The 19823-nt window shown below is 45.6% G+C and overlaps 1 protein-coding gene across 3 annotated transcripts in view; it reads right to left on the minus strand.

Annotated features, from left to right (window-relative positions):
- Positions 1-607: 607 nt before the first annotated feature.
- ADCY4 (adenylate cyclase 4) overlaps positions 608-19823 on the minus strand; it is a 74900-nt gene continuing 55684 nt past the window's right edge. For 2 of the 3 annotated variants that reach the window (XM_082195753.1, XM_082195752.1), the window contains exons 21-26: positions 16929-17087; positions 14964-15113; positions 12505-12612; positions 8576-8690; positions 4289-4413; positions 608-2866 (exon numbers count right to left, since the gene is read on the minus strand). In XM_082195753.1, the coding sequence (XP_082051879.1) occupies positions 2714-2866; positions 4289-4413; positions 8576-8690; positions 12505-12612; positions 14964-15113; positions 16929-17087 (810 nt within the window). In that variant the 3' untranslated portion in view covers positions 608-2713. The remainder of the gene's footprint in view (positions 2867-4288; positions 4414-8575; positions 8691-12504; positions 12613-14963; positions 15114-16928; positions 17088-19823) is intronic. The other variant, XM_082195754.1, reaches the window with a different exon arrangement.

Consider the following 19823-nt stretch of genomic DNA (forward strand, 5'->3'; position numbering starts at 1 on the left):
TTGCATATCCATATTATTAATCTGTGAGGAAAGGTGGTGGTCAGTTCACTTAAAAGCATGGAATGAACAAATTTCTCATCTATCCCTTATTGAAAGAAAGGTACATGCAACAAAAACCCGTTTCACAGATTTCACAAAATTTCACAAAAATGTGATCCCTACATTGAAAAGGTGGCAATAGAGTCTTGGAAAAGTCAAGCCCTTTCCAGCCCTCTCAGAGGCAAGGAAGACTCCACCCCAGGGCTGTAGCTAGGGGGCAGTGAGGAAGGACCCCACCAGGGGCACAGGCAGGGGGGTGCAAAATCAGCTAAGAAATATAATTAAGTATTGGATTTTCTGTGAAAGAATTCATTACAAGGTGAAGTGCGTAAGGAATTGAATGGATGGAGGGGGGAGTTAGAGGAGAGGCAGAAAGAAGAGCTAATTTGTCTGTGGCTGGGGAGCACAAGATCACCTAGCTATGGCTCTGCTCTACTCCCAGCAGATTTTGTTCTATTATTCCTCTTAGCATGCTCAGCTTATCTCACTGTACTCTAAGATTCTCCAGCCCTACTGTTTGGGAATTCAATAGTGGCAGGCAGGATCAAAAATTAACACCAGGACAAAATTTTAGAATTTTGAAAGTGCCAGTGTTTTCTTTTAAAAGAGCAGAACAAAGCCAACAAAAGAAACGCTTAAGAGACACCGTTATTTACAAATAAAATATATACCACGCTGTTTATTTCTGCAAGAATTTAAATAGGTCGGCTCTGATTCCACTTGCACCTCTTCCTCCTTGCAAGGAGAAAGGGAGCAGCTCATCTCTTGAAAAGGCACCTGATGGCCTGACGAGTCATCGCTCCAGTCCAGTCCACAATCGCTTGCAACCTCACAGAGGATTTTCAGCCATGCCTTTGGACTTGCAAGATATTCTGGTTTTGGTCAGATCCTGGGGAATAGGATTCACACAGGGGGCATGGGATGTTTTGCAGCTTGAGGAGCACGTTCCTTTGTGGGTAACCTTCATTGGACGGGCACCTACCAGTGGTGGGCAGGGCCAGGAGCAACAGTGGGTGGAGCAATGGGTGAGACTCTTGCCCTTATACAGCACTCTAAATTCCCTTTATCCCCTAAATCTCTCCTTCCTCTATCCAGGAAGCAAGAGACCTGGTCACAGTTCAATGGCATATTCCAGCCAGGCAAAAGCATTCAAAGGTGTGGAACAGGACCAGTGAGGGGTGTGGCCTGGCCAGAGGGGCGTGGCCCAAGGAAAGTCCCAAGGGCTGGATGGAGAGACATGAAGGGCAACATCTGGCCTGTGGACAAGACGTATCCCCACCTGATTCACACATGCTGCTTCCAGTGCGACACTAGAGCAATGTGTGAAATGCAGTGCATACTATAAAGGGTTCCCATTTGGCGGAAAGCATGGTTGAAGTGTCGACTCATTAACTAGTAAAGTGACTGGGGAGGAGAGCTGAATTTGGCCCCCTCTGAGCTATTTGGCAACAGCTGTATCCCACCCAGGTCTCTGGTCTAAAGCCTTAAACTGTGTACTGTATGCTTCCCTCTCCCTTCCCACAAAATCAAAACTGACCACAGGTGAGAATCCATTCCTTGAATGAAAAGGGGGAGGCTGTTCCCCGACATGATGTCGCTTTCAAACCCTGCAGCACCTGCACATGAAAAGGAGAGTAAAGACACATGCCACAATCAGGAGAGGAAGAGGGCAGGACAGGGCAGAAGAGAAACTGGCCTAGAAAGAAACTGGGGAAATATTGGTTTCTTGTGTGACAACCTAAAGAAACCAGATGAGTGATGGGGGCAATGCTCAATGTTCGGACATCTGCCAGTCTGTGTCCAGCTTGGCTGAAACAGCCTCTCAGGCCAAATGGGGAGGTCTGGTGGGTCTGATTGGGCCCCTAGGATGAAAGCTTCCCACTGCTGATACAGGGCATGCCTGTTCAGACATCTCCCAACCCACACCCAGTCCCTGCCAAACCCCATGGTTTCAAGAAGCCACACTGTGATTGGCCCCTGCTTAACAGACTGGGTGGGGATTAAGCACCTTCATAAAATGACTGGACACAATGTTTTGGGCTTGGGAGCTGAGCTGAGCTTAGTTTAGTTTAGGAGGGTTGAAGGTGTTCCTTAGACCACTGGTTTAGATCAAGCAGGTGGACTGAAGGTTCCTCAAATAAGGTTTGGGAAGTGTCCAACTTGATCGAGGAGTTGCTGTCTTCCTTCTGTGAAGTGGGATAAAGCCCTACTTGGCCATCTGAGGTGCCCTTAAAGAGTTCTAGGTGAGTCAACAGCAAGGTGTGTGTCTTTGTCACAGCAGGAAAACACAGAGGTGTATTGGTCATTGATTGCAGAGGTAGGGTTTCGGTTTTGTTTGTTTTTTCAAAAGGGGCAAATGTACTTCAGCAACTTTTTCCCAGCTCACAGTACTTTTATATGTGTGGTGTGTCATTGGGGGTCTTTCCCCAGCCTCCAGGGTTCAATCCTCCTCCAACAGCCAGTCCATTTATGACACACATAGTTTGTGAGAGCCCATGAACCCCAAGCGTGGAGCACAAAGACTTGCAGGAAATCCAGTGCTAGAGGGGTCAGTTAGAGTTAAGCCTCCTGCTGCCCCCAAGTGGCTGGATGAAGCACCTGCAGCTGTCTCCAGGGAACCCCCCCCCCCCCAAAAAAAAAATCCGGTGCTTGTCACAGTTTCATTCCCAGAAACTCAGCTCAGCATAGGTGCTTGGGGGCCAGGCCGGGTCGTGTCTGTACAGACAAAGTATGTTCGAAGTTCACCTTTGCCTTTCACCTTTATAACCCCACGAAGGGAGCAAATGTAACCCAGTGTCTCCAAGGCCTTGGCTGTTTCTTCTGTGACCTGTGTGGAAAGAAGAGAGGAGGAGACCATTAAAGAGAATGGCCTGGTAGGGATACATGCAAAAATCTGGTCAAAACTTGGTTGCTCTTGGTTGGCTTAGGTAAAAATGGTCACAACGAAAATACTCCCCTAATTTTGTTCATTAGTAGTCCTTTACTAGTGGATGTCATAATTCCTAACCCATGACAGGTTATTATTCCAGTGTACGTTTAAGACAATATGCTACTTGAGATGAAATGACACAGGGTTTCTCCCTCACACCTCTTCGGTCAAGGTGCATATACTAAAAGACAAACCTTTCTCCTGCTGCTTGGCTCCCAGTGACTGCTATGCAAAGTCACACTGGTTTTGAATATGGAGATTTCATTTCATTGGGGTGGGTGGGTACCAGATATTTGCTGGTGGGCCAAATCTTTCTCCCACACAGGTGTGTGTCAGGGAGTGGACATCGGAGGAGGAATGGTGGAGACCGCCTCCCCCTCCTCCTCCTGAACCTTCCAGAGAAGAGGGACAGTGTAGATTTACAACAGTGATTTGAGGTCAGCTCAGACATAGATGAAGAGAGTAGTTGAGAGATAATGGGAGAAGAAGAAGAGGGAGAGACAGAGACAGAGCAACTGGCTGGCACATTATCACTAGAGAACATTCCAGACCCCCAGAACCCAGTGAGTACATTTCCGAGCACAATTCAAAGTGTTGGTGCTGACCTTTAAAACCCTAAATAGCCTTGGCCCGGTATATATGAATGAGTGTCTCCACCCCCCTCATTCTGCCCGGACACTGAGGTCCAGCGCTGAGGGCCTTCTGGCGGTTCCCTCACTGCAAGAAGTAAGGTTACAGGGAACCAGGCAGAGGGCCTTCTCGGTAGTGGCACCTGCCCTGTGGAACACCTTCCCACCAGATGTCAAGGAAATGAACAACTATCTGACTTTTAGAAAACATCTGAAGGCAGCCCTGTTTAGGGAAGTTTTTAATGTTTTATCATATTTTTAATATTCTGTTGGGAGCTGCCCAGAGTGGATGGGGAAACCCAGCCAGATGGGCAGGGTATAAATAAACAAATAAGTTGTTGTTGTTGTTGTTGTTGTTGTTGTTGTTACACCTGCCGTAGCTGACAACAGCCAGCTACTATTCTGAAAAACAACTGGATGTATTTCCTTTCTGACTTCAGTGCCCAACACAAGCTAGGGGAAAAACATCTTTTATCCCAAGCCATATAACCAGGAACTAACTCACACCCCCTGCTGCCCGCCGCCCAACAATCCATCCAAATAAAACACTATCATTCAGAAACTACTTAGAAAGTGGAAACTTTAAAAAAAAAAATAGGTGAGGAACACTGATAGAAGCGAAGCACAGGGAAGCTTCAGGTGGCGCCGGGGACCACATAAGAAACCGCAGGCTGTGTTTTAACAGCCCTACCTGTATCTTCCCCAGCACTCCCGTGCTCTCCATCCTGCTGGCCACATTGACTGTGTTCCCCCAAATATCATATTGGGGTTTCTGGGCTCCAATCACGCCCGCCACAACTGGTCCATGGTTTATACCTGGAAAAAGATAACATAGAGGTTGGGGACACAGATATACAGTGGATTAAAGACTGCATACCTATGGTCAGCAAGTATTATTAATTAATTATTTTTAAGGGGGGGCCTGGTGGGAATTCAGCAAGGGGTGGGGGGTCATTCTGGACCAATTGTAATAATTTGGCTTTTTGTGTGGCCCTACACATCTGCTAGGATGCGGGTGGCGCTGTGGTCTAAACCACAGAGCCTAGGGTTTGCGGATCAGAAGGTTGGCGGTTCAAATCCCCGTGATGGGGTGAGCTCCCGTTGCTCGGTCCCAGCTCCTGCCCACCCAGCAGTTCGAAAGCACATCAAAATGCAAGTAGATAAATAGGTACTGCTCCGGCGGGAAGGTAAACGGCATTTTCGTGTGCTGCTCTGGTTTGCCAGAAGGGGCTTAGTCGTGCTGGCCTTATGACCTGGAAGCTGTACGCTGGCTCCCTTGGCCAGTAAAGCGAGATGAGCGCCACAACCCTAGAGTCGTTTGCGACTGCACTTAACAGTCAGGGGTCCCATTACCTTTACCTTTACACATCTGCTGCTGCCTCCTCCATTGCCTTCACAACTGAAATGACAGGCAGGTGTGCCAGCCAATCAAACACTGTTTGAGCTATTCATCCTGCCCTTTCCCCAACACTCCCCGAACACTCCCCTCAACACTCCTTGAATCCTTAAGATCGCTTTGTGGGTGTTTGGACAGAAGTGGGGAAGTAGCGGTCTTCCACATGTTGAATCGGAATTCCCATCAGCCCAAACTAGAATGACAGGGATGATGGGAGCCATAAAAGGTAAAGGGACCCCTGACCATTAGGTCCAGTCGTGACTGACTCTGGGGTTGCGGCGCTCATCTCGCTTTATTGGCCAAGGGAGCCGGCGTACAGCTTCCGGGTCATGTGGCCAGCATGACTAAGCCGCTTCTGGCGAACCAGAGCAGTGCACAGATACACCGTTTACCTATTTCTCTACTTGCACTTTGACGTGCTTTCGAACTGCTAGGTTGGCAGGAGCAGGGTCCGAGCATCGGGAGCTCACTCCGTCGCAGGGATTCGAACCGCTGACCTTTTGATCGGCAAGTCCTAGGCTCTGTGGTTTAACCCACAGCACCACCCGGAGCCATAGTCCAACACATTTGGAGGGCTCCTGGTTGGAGAAAGGTTATACCAGGCCTATGGAGCAATGTTCAAAACAGTTTATAGCCTCCATATTGTGTATGGAATGCCTCCCTTCCATTTTCTGAAGGGCTGCACTTTCCCAAAACCCACCCTTGGTTTAGCAGTTTATTCATTACTTTACTTTGCAGCGCTGGGTTGGGGAAGGGAGGTTTCTTGGTGACAGCATAGGCACCAGCCAGTAAGTGCTGTGCACGCAGCCAGTTTCTGCTAGAACAGGGATCGGGGAACTGGACCTGGACGCGGCCAGCAAACCACCCACCTTTCAGTCACCTGATACCATAATGATGTCAGGTGACTGACACGGTTCAAAAGAGGTTGCTGTAGCTGCCGATCAGCCAACTGGTGGTCGCAGCAAATGCTGCCAGAAATGCGCTTTCTGCGCCAATAAGCTGATTGTTGCTGAGAGCATATCTTCACAGAGGCTCCTTGTCGTTGCTGATCAGCAGTTCCAGGAATCAGTTTGAAGTGTCAGCAGAGAGGGAAATGCTCCGAAACGCAGAACGTTGTTCCTTCTGCAGAAAAGAACAGCTTGCATTCTAAGCCCTGGGGGAAGTGCTTTGAATGGAAACTGCTTTCTGTGGAGGGGGGGGGGAGATTTCAGTACTCCTCCCCTTTTCTGAGAAAGCAGCTTGCACTCAAAGCATTGGAGGAAGCTCTTTGAATGTTTCCTGTAGCCCCCTCAGTTGCACAAGGGGGTTTCCGATGGGGAATCCTCTAGCACAGCTGATCCCATCGGGTGGTTGGGGCTTTGCCTATGCAGGTTTCTCTCTAACCACTGATGATTGTTGGAGTTTTGAAGCCTCAAAAGTCAACTGATAATCTGGACTTTGAATCATTTTGCTGCATTCACCCTTCTTGGTCCAGCCAAAACTTTACCTGCCACAGACCTCAGAGGTGTGAGGAAAGTGGTTGTGACTTGGTCAAATGGCCTGGCAGGACAAATGGGCCTTGGGGCCAGATGTTCCTCACCCCAGTACAGTGGTACCTCAGGTTACATACGCTTCAGGTTACATATGCTTCAGGTTACAGACTCCGCTAACCCAGAAATAGTGCTTCAGGATAAGAACAGAAATCGTGCTCCGGCAGCGCAGCGGCAGCAGGAGGCCCCATTAGCTAAAGTGGTGCTTCAGGTTAAGAACAGTTTCAGGTTAAGAACGGACCTCCGGAATGAATTAAGTACTTAACTCGAGGTACCACTGTACTAGAGTTGATGTTTAAATCCCTTAAACGATGTGGGCCCCAAATATCTGGAAGACCGCTTCCTTCCCTGAAGACCCTCTCAGGTGTTGAGTTTGACTGAGGGAACCCCGTTGGTAGTTCCTCTATCCTCAAGACAGCCCAGGAGAGGACATTCTCTGTGGCAGCCCCATAGATGTGGAACTCCCTCCCCACAGCGGTGCATCTGGAGCCTTCATTATACAGCTTTCAGAGAATGCTGAAGACATGCCTCTTTACCCTGGCTTTCCACGCTTGCAGGTGTATGTTTTTAGGAGCCACCTGATTGTATGGTTGTAAATTGCTGCAGATTGGTTTTAGTGCTGTAACCCTCTCTGGGACCGGAGAGTGAATGATAAATAAATCAACAACAACTCATCAAAGAGAAAAATAAGTGCATACACACACACACACACACACACACACACACACACACACAATGTTTTTCTTTATCAAACGTAATAATTTATCTCTGCCTCATGCTGAATTCATGGCTGGGGTCAGGGGTGCAAATTCCTGGGGTTCAACCCTTTTGGGGGGCAATAATTATTTTGGGGGGCCAGGCCCCCCACGTTAGAGAGCCAGTGTGGTGTAGTGGTTAAGAGTAGTAGTCTCATAATCTGGGTGTGTTTTTTGTATTAGTGCTGGCTCACGAAACGTCTAGTATTTAGAGCGAGGCTGGGGAACCACCATGTGTTGCCTGACTATGACTCTTGTTATCTCAGACTATTACCGTAAGTTTATACCTTCCTTATACATTAAGCCAGGCATCCCCAACCTTCGGCTCTCCAGATATTTTGGACTACAGTTCCCATCATCCCTGACCACTGGTCCTGTCAGCTAGGGATCATGGGAATTGTAGGCCAAAACATCTGGAGAGCCGCAGGTTGGAGATGTCTGCATTAAGCTATAGTCCCAGAGGATCCTCGTTGTCCCTGGATAATTTTTACTTCAGAGTAGATCTACTTAACACTGACCACTGTTCATGTTGGCTGCTGCTGAGGGAGCCAACAGCACTTGGGAGGTCACAGGTTCTCTAACTGTGATTCAGATGGTAGGAACCATTCCCAAGACTCGAAAGACCCTTCCCTACAGATCATATGAGGGGCTAAGATTGGCAGAAGGGGCCCTCTGGTTTGTCCCACCGCCCTTGAGAGCCAGTGTGGTGTAGTGGTTAAGAGCAGTAGTCTCGTAATCTGGGGAACCAGGTTCGCTTCCCTCTCCTCCACATGCAGCTGCTGGGTGACCTTGGGCTAGTCACACTTCTCTGAAGTCTCTCAGCCCCACTCACCTCACAGAGTGTTTGTTGTGGGGGAGGAAGGGAAAGGAGAATGTTAGCCGCTTTGAGACTCCTTCGGGTAGTGATAAAGCGGGGTATCAAATCCAAACTCTTCTTCTTCTAAAAAAAATCAGGGCCAGGTGCAGAGCTGTGTGTGGCAGGGCATCAGTGGTCAACTCCTCCTCCTCCTGCCACAGAGGGGAAGGAGGGGAAAGCAGCCCAAGGCCGGTGGAGGTGGCAGAAGGAGGCGAAAGAGGAGCCACCTCCGGCCATTGAAGGCATACTGCTAACCATGCTCGGCTCTGCCCCCTGGCTCCTCCGATGTCCTGACACGATGTCATGATGTCATGCATTTGACATCACATGCAATGCCACACACGCGATGTTGCCCCTGCCCCAACCTCCCTCACAAGTTGGCGCCTCTGACTGAGGTGATATTTGAAGAGGAGTCTTCTCAGCTCCCACTCGTCTCACTCACCCACACGAAGCTTGAAACTGTTGAAAGAGTGTTTGTTGATCATGTCTAGCTTGGCCGCCAGAGCCATGGCAAATTCCACCATCGTCCCCAGGTGGGTGTAGCTCCGCTCAGTGTCCTGTAGGGACCACCCAGAAAAGAAAAGAGAAACATGTGTCAATAGGTGAAGGCAAAATTAAAGATGCAGCCCATAATTACTAAGAGGAGCCTCACTGATACAGTGTTTAAAAAAACCAGACCATACAAATTCAGACAAGAAAAGTTGACTGACATTCCACCTGGCTTCCTCCGACTCGGAGAAAGAAGTAAGTCTTCGGCCTTGAGACAACAAAGCTGTTGGACCGGCTGGAACTAACAGCTGTTGGCTTCTTCCCCTTCTGGAATTGTCTCCATTGGCGGCCATCCCAATTGGCTGTATCAGGAGAGAGGCAGCAAGGCCCACTCCAATTCGTGCCGTTCACAGGACAGACTGGTGCCGAGTGAGGCACTCCTCAGACATCGCCAGCACTGGGTTGAAGAGCATGAGATATTTCATACATGGGTACGGACTGGCTCAGGGACTTGTGTGAACCCTGTCAATGGCAGTTTGTGCAGAGTTGAATCGACAGGCTTGTATAGCATGGCCCAAAGAAAAAACGAAGTGTAAACGACAGGAGAAAAACAAAAAAACAAACTACCCTCATATTCTTTGTGATTATCTCCAGAACAGGAACCAATTCAGCAAACATGCATTGTTGCAAAACAGAAAAAGAGGGGGTGTTTGTGTATGTAGTGTCAATGCTGATATGGCACTGTGATCCAGCAATGTAGCCATATTCTCACCATGGTGCCCATTTCTGAAAATAGAGCATTTCAGATGATACCCACAAAAGTCTTGGATGGCCGCTAAAATAGGGTTTCATATGATGACAGAATCTGTATATGTGGCCAGCAGCAGGTGGAAGACATTACACATTCCTTGTTAATCTGCCCTTTGCATAGGGGACTGATTCCTGAAACCTTCACTAATTCCTGGAAGCAGGTTTACTACGGCAGAAACAGCTCACTTTCTTCTGGGTTACACTAACTGTTTCGTGAGGTATAAAGCTCTGGTCGCAAGAAAGATAACAAAGGGAGAGATAGACAATAATGCAAGAAGTTGTGCTGGAGATTCAGAGGTCTAACGGAAGTTTAGCTGGGGATGAGTTAGCAGATGATACTTTTGAACTCTGATTCCCTTGTGTTAAACCCTTGACATCTTGTGTTGTGTAATTGTTGTATGCTGCACGTTGAGATTTGCAGTTTGTCAAATGGTAAGGAAATTGTTATAGCATTTGGTTAAAACTCTCTTTGATTGATGGATTGATACGGGTTGTGATGCATGGGAGGGGTGTAAAAAAATCATACACACACACACATTATTTCAAATACATACAAAGGCAACAAATCATCATCATCTCACAAAAACGCCTATTGGTTTTGGTACAGCAAAGCATATTTTGATCATATCTGCGGAAGTTACTTACCAAGCTACACATCATTTGTGTCAAGCGGAAAGCCGGTTTTGTGGTTTGACATGAAACTGCATTTTCATTATTTTCATTAAGCTGTGGGAACAAAGACACTAACTTCCCAGCAGGAGGGAGACAACACAACCTTGGAATTTGGTTGCAGTGAACTCAAGTATATAAAATCAATCAAGGGACCAAGGACCAAGGAAAGCTGTGGAAGCGTTAGAAAACTGGGGGTTCTCTAGCCCCCAAACAATGAAATGAAGATGTTCATCTTGTCAGGAGGCCTGTCTTCTGAGGCCTATGAGCACTTTTAGATTTTTAAACAAGTGCCACTGGTGTTACAAACTCTGGTCACTTTGCTTTTCTACGGAATCTAAGCAGATGAGAGCCAGTGTGGTGTAGTGGTTAAGAGCGATAGTCTCGTAATCTGGTGAACCGGGTTTGATTCCCCGCTCCTCCACATGCAGCTGCTGGGTGACCTTGGGCTAGTCACACTTCTTTGAAGTCTCTCAGCCCCACTCACCTCACAGAGTGTTTGTTGTGGGGGAGGAAGGGAAAGGAGAATGTTAGCCGCTTTGAGACTCCTTAAAGGGAGTGAAAGGCGGGATATCAAATCCAAACTACTACTACTACTACTACTACTACTACTACTATTCTTCTTCTTCTTCTTCTTCTTCAGATATTAGGTGGCCATCTGTCATGTATGATCAAGCTGAGATTCCTTCATTGCAGGGGTTGGACTTGCTGAAACTCAAGATCCCTTCCAACACTACAATTCTGTGGGAAGGTATATTGCAGCTACAGAAGCATGCAGAGAGGTTGCCTGGCTGGATCAACTCATTGAGGACTTTGGGTTGGTGAGCAAGGTACCTGTTAAGCTGCTAGAGGATAATCAAAGTTGCATGAAGCTATCTCTGAGTGAGAAGTTCCACACAAGAACTAAGCATATTGGGGTGAAGTACCACTACATTCGTGAAATGATTCAGAGTGGACTTGTGGAACTATTTTATTGCAGCACCAAAGACAGCCTGACAAAGCCCCTGCCAAAAGAAAGTTTCCAGAATCTATGTGTAAAGCTGGGACTCTGGGTGATTTATTAAAGTTGTTTACTTTTGTTAATGTTGTACTGCCTGAGAAGGGGTATGTGGGATGTAAAGGTGCAGTCAAGTGCAACATTCCGACAGAGGACTAACGGCCTCCATGTTCTAACCAGTTGCTGTGACAACCAGTTTGTCAGTTGCTGGTAGTTTTGAAAGATAACTGCTCAGTTGCAGTCACCTCAGGACCAACTTCCCTCTGGTATAGTTTTATTTGCTTGTTATGTAACCTAAGCCTGCCTTCAGGTACAGTTCTGTAAACCTGAATGAATCTGAGAGTAAAATAGTTTTATATTAACATGAATCAGATTCATGTGTGTACCCTTTAAGAGGGATTCAAAGGGACTTTTAACCAGGAACACATTTTTATTAGTAGAACTCAGAGGAGTCAGCAACAAGCTGATCACTGCATAAACTTATAAAGAGGTTTGTTTAACTCTGCTAAAGTAAACCTTCCCACAAATTCTATGATTCTTTGATTCTATCCAACAGATTCCAGATCCAACAGAATTACAGTGGTACCTCGGGTTAAGTACTTAATTCGTTCCGAAGGTCCGTTCTTAAACTGAAATTGTACTTAACCTGAAGCAGACTTTAGCTAATGGGGCCTCCCACCACCGCTGCGCCGCCGGAGCACGATTTCTGTTCTCATCCTGAAGCAAAGTTCTTAACCCAAGGTACTATTTCTGGGTTAGAGGAGTCTGTAACCTGAAGTGTCTGTAACCTGAAGCGTATGTAACCCAAGGTACCACTGTAATATGTCTTGAAAAGTACATGGAGCTCAGAGAGGCAATGGGAAAGAATGTCAGCCTTCCAAGTTCCTCCTTCAGCACTACGATGTACCTATCAAGGGACGAAGAGGTAACTACCCTCACAACTTCATAACGAAAGAGCAGGGGAGGGTTCATGCACATTGAAGGGCAACCTCAATGGCACTACTGGGTTCATGAGAGCCACACCCGCTGTGTACATAGTTAACACGAGTGTAATTGGTCTTGCGGAGCCACGCCATGGGAACACATACCCTCCAACCTGGAAGTGTCAAAAACTGGGATGCACATCTTCTGGGGGTGCGCTCCCATGTGAGTCACATGACCCTTGCAAGATTGCAGCCCCCAGGATGTGCTTTCTTTGGGACCATGCTATTGCCTGAGAGCACAGTGCCCCAAAATGGCCGCCATGCTCTTCTACGAAAAAATGGGATGTTTCCAGTTACCAGGACAGGTTGTTGTTGTTGTTGTATTCCCCCCCCCCAATCTGACTGGGTTGAGGAGTTTGGGATCAGGGTGCCACAGGCAGATTTGTGAACAAAAGAGTCATGCCAAAGAAAGGAGGGCCTCACCTGTTGGTTATCCTGTCCAGCCACCACATTTAAGCCAGTGGCTGCCATGTAAGTGCTGCCAATGGTCTTAATCTTCTCCACACCACTGAATTTGGGCTTCAGGAGGAGCTGTTGAAACAGAGACAAGAAGAATGCTTGTTTCAATGGTTATCAACTTGAGAACATTCCTGCTGGATCACAACAGCCTTTGCCAACACGGTTTCCCCTCAGACATTTTAGATGGCAACTCCTATCAGTTGCTATCATTGGAAGGCATTTGGGCGTAAAAGCAGAATGCAGTGGTACCTCGGGTTAAGCACTTAATTCGTTCCGGAGGTCCGTACTTAACCTGAAACTGTTCTTAACCTGAAGCACCAGTTTAGCTAATGGGGCCTCCTGCTGCCGCTGCACGATTTCTGTTCTCATCCTGAAGCAAAGTTCTTAACCTGAAGCACTATTTCTGGGTTAGCGGAGTCTGTAACCTGAAGCGTATGCAACCTGAAGCGTATGTAACCTGAGGTACCACTGTATAAGCCCTGACCCTTAGCTATGATGACTGGGGCTAACGAGTGCTAATGCGGACAACAATATCTGGAGGACACCAATTGGAAAAATCTATCTAGTCCAGAATGTCACGATCACATCCACACCTTCAATCCTGTGAAAGAATCATAGAATTGTAGTGTTGGGAGTGACCCTGAGGAGAGGGACAACTTTAAGGGCTTCAGGTGGGAAAGTGTGAATGAGAGGTGGTTCAGCTCTCTTCTCTCCTCATCTGTTCCACTCCTGGTGACCCAGACAACTTGTTTATTGCAAAACACTTCACTTGGCGGAGGGGCAGGGTGTGTGTGGGATTTTGATCAGAGCAGTGGCCATAGGGAAAAGGGAATTGATAGGTTGTTTGCAGTTCCTACAAATGTTCATCCTCTGGGGCTGACGGCGTTTTTTTTTTAATGTAGCAGAGGTGGCAAAGAGCAGTAAAACAGGTTGCATTATTTAAAACACTTTTATACCACTTTAGTAGTCATGCATTTCTTCCAAAGAATTCAGGGAACTGTAGTTTGGGATGGGCACTTGGAATTGTAACTCTGGGAGGGGTCTCCTAACCATTCTCATCATCTTTCCAGCAATGCTGATAAAAACATAATATATGGGAGGGAGAGGGAACTTTTAGATTTCCTCTTTGAAAGAAAAAAACAGAAGAAAAAGTGTTATTTTTTAATATATGCAGGTTGTATGACAAAAGCAACCAATATAAGAATTATCCCACAACAGGACTAAAAGTATTTGGCACTTCAACACATATTTTTATCCTATTCCCAAAAGTTGCTTATCGAGTGGCACATCCTTTTTGTCAACAGAAAGTCTGTAACTTTTGTGGTTGGACATGAAACTCTGTTTTTACTGTGGAAACATAAGCACCCACTTCCAGGCAGGTGGAGGCATCTCAACATCTTGTTGGATCACATCAAAAGTCTTTCTCAATCTCCCCCAGCAAACTTTTCCCCTGGGCATTTTAGATGTCAGCTCCCATCAACTTCTACAATCAGAAGTTTTGGCGTATAGGCAGCATATAAGCCCTGATGGTTGGAGCTGATGGGAGCTGCAGTTTGACAGTATCTGGATGGCATCAGGTTGGGGAAGACTGTTCCATCTAGTCCAGAATTTTGTCTGTGATCACTTCCACACCATAGGACGTAAAGGAGAAAGAAGAGAATGGCAATGTTATGATGCTTGGGTCACTTAGAGCACATTCCCACATCCCATATGGGAGAAACGTACATTGAAAATGTTTGTCTATAAGAATAAAAGAAAATCATTATAAATTAGTTTGGAGATGGTATTTAACACCAGTCAGATTAAATCAAATAAACAAGGGATATTCGGTGTTAGGTTGGAGGAGATGCCAGGAAACAGGAAATTATGTTCACAGGTGGTGGGGCTGTAAATATGTACATTTTTTTTTTTTTTTTGGCAAAGGGTGTTCAAGGAGATAACAGAAATCACTGGGTTAAAGCTGCCCAAAAGTCCAGAGGTAGCATTATTATCAATTTACGATGGAGTGGAAGGTTCGCAGGCTATGAAGGACTTGCTCACAAATTTATTGACAGCTGCACGAATTATGATAGCTAGGAAGTGGAAGGGGCAGGCAGAATATAATTTACCTGGGAGACCACTGTTAGCAGATGAAGACATTAGCAGGATTGCAATAGCACTTGTAATATAGCAAATATTATGTACAAAATGGAGAGGCATAAAATATGGATTACTGGAGAATATGCAGTTGAAAAGGTTGACAATAGGACCCATGGAAGGGAAGGTGGGAAGCCCAGAGATTCGGAGTAATCTCTATATAGGAAATCTATTTCATATTGTTGTAACTCTACACTTGTAAAATCAAATTTAAAAAATTTAGAAAAGGAAAGCTGTTTAAGCAACAATAGCAACAACATTTAAATGAAGACTATAACTCCTGATACCTCATCAAAGTCGGCTATGATCTCGTTGAGTAGCCGAAGGCATTCGAGTCCTTCATGGTTTACATTCGATTCAGAGTAAAATTCTTTGAAGTCTGGGATGGAGGCGAAGAGGACACAGACGCAGTCATAAGACTGGTGGTAAAGATCCTGCTAGGGGAGAAAGGTGGGGGTGGAGGGCATTATCAGACCTCAGCAGGCAGGACAACCCTTAAAAATTCATGACACTGAGTCAAATTCCCCACCCACCCAATCTGTTCATTTATAAATTACTTTTCTATTTTATTTTTTTAAAATATTTATTGCAAATTTTAAACAAAAAGAAATCACCAGACATATACACTACCATCACCAAGAAGTAACAGACAAAAGAAAACATAAGTAAACAAGGAAATAAACATAGAATAAAAAAAAAAATCACAGCTGTTCATAGATCATTTTTTCATGACTTTTTGGACTTCCTCACATCTCCCTTTCCTGTGTTCTCCATAATAAAGTTATACACAGCAATTTATTACCTTATTTCAATTCTTATTTTATAATTCTCATATATTATGCCTCAAACTTTAAATATTTTTGTCAAATACATAACTGCTTGGTTTAAACATAATATTACTTCAAGTTTGAAGTATAAATTACTTTTCTATGCCACTTTTCCTTCAAAGAGCTCATGGTGTTGCACAAAACATAATTCTCCCCTCTCTCCGTTTTATCCTCTCGACAGCCCTGTGTGGTAGGTCAGACTGAGTGACGGGCCCTAGAGTGGAGGCTTCAGCCTTCGTCTCCCAAGTCCTATACTCCAGCCACTGCTCCAGCATTTGGGCATGTAGTGGTCTCAAGCAACCTTATAATAACCAACTCTTTCCTCTAGGGTGAGTAGTGGGAGGTAACAGGGGGCAACATACAGAATATGTGAATTCTTATCACATAAAATAAATATTGCATTGAATACACTGAAGGCAAAATGCTGACAAAATGCTATGGCTTAATGGAATTCCGAAATCAGATTTATTGTGAAATTCTGTATCTGGCGATATGATTTATTATATCTGTATCTATAGATCTGTCTCTATAGTTTTTCAATGAAATTGGAAAATTGGAAAGAAAGAAAGAAAGAAAGAAAGAAAGAAAGAAAGAAAGAAAGAAAATCATACAAGTACAGAGATTATGTATCGTATCTGTATACAGAATTCATGAAAAGAAAAAGAGGAACAAGTCATGTCAATTCACAGAGCCTCTTCAAAAAACCAGCATATGAAGCAGAGGGTTTTAAAGCTTCAGAGGTAGAATCTTTTTTTAAGTCAGAAATGGAAACCACACATTTCCATACATGTCTGCTTACATTATGAGTCAGCTTCTCCATCAATGCCAGATACAATTTTGCCAGTTGAATTCTCAATGGAAAAGACCATCTGTGTTACTGTCATTCTAGTGACAACCAAAAGCTATTTTTAAATGGCTGTTCTAAACTATTTCATGCAAACCACATAGATTTTTTTTGATACAGTGACACTTCAATCTTGCCAACTAAACAAACAAACAAACAAACAAACAAGCTGCAGTTGGGTCCTCACCTCATTTATTATCTTCAGGAAAATAATATTTAAATTTCATTTTTTATTTGTTCAGGACCCAGTCTGAAGTTTTGGAAATTATCACAGAGTGATTTTTTTGAGGTTATGCAGAGTTTCGATATCTGTAAGTTTGCAATTGACCTAAATATTAAATTTTCGTCGACCTCCTCTTGAAATGCAGTGATAAGCTCTGCAACCTAGTCACTCATACAGCAAAGAGGGTTAATACCTCCACTGATTTTCTCTTTGGATTGGACTAATTCAGTACCAAAGCATTTCTGGTCCTTGGCTTAGACACCCCTTTATTTCTTCTCCCAGAGTGGGCCCTTTAGTAAGACCTCCTTTCACAAGTCGTCTCCCCTTGGGTCTTTGGCCATCAAGCTTCAAGACTCACCTCATTGCGCCGGTTCTGGCGAATGAACTGCTGAGCTACGTCAGCGGGAAGCACATTCTCCAGCAAGACACGGTTGAGGTTCTCCATGGTTTCAATCTCCTCACGTTCTTCCTTGAACTTCTTCTTCCAGAGGAAATCTAGGCGGCAGTAATATTCGTTCTGAGAGACAGGGATGGGGAGAGAAAGACAAAGGGGGATTAGGAAGGGAGGGGAAAGCTGAAGGATACCCCTATGATATTATTAATAATAATTTATTGTTAATACTCCACCTGTCTGGCTGGGTTTCCCCAGCTACTCTGGGCTGCTCCCAACAGAGTATTAAAAACACAGTAAAACATAGGGATGCGAGTGGCGCTGTGGGTTAAACCACTGGGCCTCTGACGCTTGCTGATTGAAAGGTTGGCAGTTCAAATCCCCACGACAGGGTGAACTCCCGTTGTTCAGTCCTAGCTTCTGCCAACCTAGCAGTTCGAAAGCACACAGTGCAAGTAGATAAATAGGTATCGCTCGGGCTGGAAGGTAAACGACGTTTCCATGCACTGCTCTGGTTCTGCCAGAAGCAGCTTAGTCATGCTGGCCACATGACCCATAAAAACTGTCTGCGGAAGCGGACAAACGCCGGCTCCCTTGGCCTTTAAAGTGAGATGAGCACGCAACCCCAGAGTCCTTCGCGACTGGACTTAATTGTCAGGTGTCCCTTTACCTTTACCTTTAAAACATCAAACATTAAAAACTTCCCTAAACAGGGCTGCCTTCAAATGTCTTCTAAAAGTCAGATGTTTATTTCTTTGACATCTGATGGGAGGGCATTCCTCAGGGTGGGTGCCATTACCAAGAAGGCCCTATATGCCTGGTTCCCTGTAACTTCGCTTCTCACAGGGAGATAACTGCCAGAAGGCCCTCAGAGCTGGATCTCAGTGTTTGGGCTGAACGATGGGGGTGGAGACGCTCTTTCAGGTTTGCTATGCGCTTCCCAGCACTCAGCAAAAAGTCGTGCCAGCTTAATTCACTTTTAAATATGGAGTAAACCTGAAACCTCACCCAGTGCTACAGAGAAACATAGGAAATTGCCTTATACCCAGTGGTGTAGTCAGGGATGGGCCTATACATTTTGACACCACAAAATGGCACGCACCCCCCTCTCCACTGCCACCAGGGAAGAAGGGGCGAGTGAAGATCTACATTGTGAACAAGGGCAGGAGGGGACCAGGAGTGTCTTCTATTCACCAAGAGGCCACTGTAGAGATGGCACTGGGAGGCTGCCAAAGAGGTAGCAGAGCTGGCATCTCTGTCACCACAGCAGCAGCAGCAAGCAATCCATTCCTTGGAGGCCAGATCTGCTGCCCCTGTAGATCCTGCCGCCTGAGGCGGTTGCCTCACCTTGCCCGCTGGGTGGGCTGGCCCTTAGTGTAGCAGCAAACTCATAAGTGAAGTGCCCCTTCGTGTTAGTCACAGACATGCCCACTGGCACACACCCTTCTAGGAGTATACAATATTCTCATAATGAGATGATGATAATAATAATAATTTGTGATGCATTGCAATAATCAACACAGATCCTCACATGTTGCCTTTCAGCTAGATCTGTGCACATACACAGGGAAATTATGTGGAACACTCCACATGCAACAGAAGAGAAGAGAATCATAGAATTGGAAGGGAAGCACAACTAAAGAAACCTTGACAGATGGCCATCCACATTCCACCACCTTTCGAGGTAGTCCATTCTACTTTTGAACAGCTCTGGCTGTCAGGAAGTTCTTCTGAATGTTTAGTCAGGATCTCCTTTTTGTAATCTGGATTCATTGGTGCGGATGCTTTCCTCTGGAGCATGAGAAAACAGGTTTGCTGCAACTTCCATGTGACAGCCCTTTCAATATTTGAAGATGGCTATCATATTCAATATCTTCTTTTGGAGTGATTTAAGTTGTGGTTTACCTGAAGCTTCAGAACTTGCACACCATTCTCTTGAAACGGAAGAACTGTGTCTTTTCATTGCTCCCGAAAGCTCAATTTTGGAGCATACGGAACAAGTCGCTTCCTACATGCCTCCTCCAGAGTGACCCTAGGAGCCAATCCAGAGTGGCTGTCTCTCCTCCTTTCGCTCTGATTGGCTCAGCACAAATGGTGAAAAGATTTATTCTCAGTGGCTAAAAGGTTCTCCTAGAAGATACTCTATTGAGACACTAGACCACTAAACCTCTGCCTATTCCAAGTCAGTCCATCTACTTCAGTCCTGTAAATTCTGACTGACAACCGCTCACCATAATTCTAGGCTGGAAACCTTTCCCAGTCCCATCTGAAGATATCAGAGAGTGAATCTTGGCTTGCTGCAAAAACCCTTCCCTAACAAACAAACAAAATCACATGAAGAAAAGTAATTCCATTGAGCTGCACTTCTTTCCCAAATCAAATATGCAAAGTGAGAAAACCACACCTTGGGCAGAAAGATAAGAGTCTCTACCTGGACCTTCCACTTAAAATGCTGTTAAAGGTAAAGGTAAAGGGACCCCTGACCATTAGGTCCAGTCAGGACCGACTCTGGGGTTGCAGTGTTCATCTCGCTTTATTGGCCGAGGGAGCTGGCGTACAGCTTCCAGGTCATGTGGCCAGCATGACTAAGTCGCTTCTGGCAAACCAGAGCAGCGCATGGAAATGCTGTTACACCACTTTAAATAACCCTCCCTCCATGAATCATGGGAACTGTAGCTTGTTAAGGGTGCTGAGAGCTACAATTAATCACAGAGCTACAATTCCCAGAGTAGTTTAACTATCTCTAACTCTAGGAACTCTGAGAACTCTGGGAAATTTAGCTCTGTGAGATTAGGGGTCTCCTAACAACTTTCAGCACCCCTAGAAAACTACAATTCCCAGGATTCTTCAGGGGGGAGCCAT

This window comes from Podarcis vaucheri, assembly GCF_965113315.1.
Source record: "Podarcis vaucheri genome assembly, chromosome: 13".
NCBI classification, from domain to species: Eukaryota; Metazoa; Chordata; class Lepidosauria; order Squamata; family Lacertidae; genus Podarcis; species Podarcis vaucheri.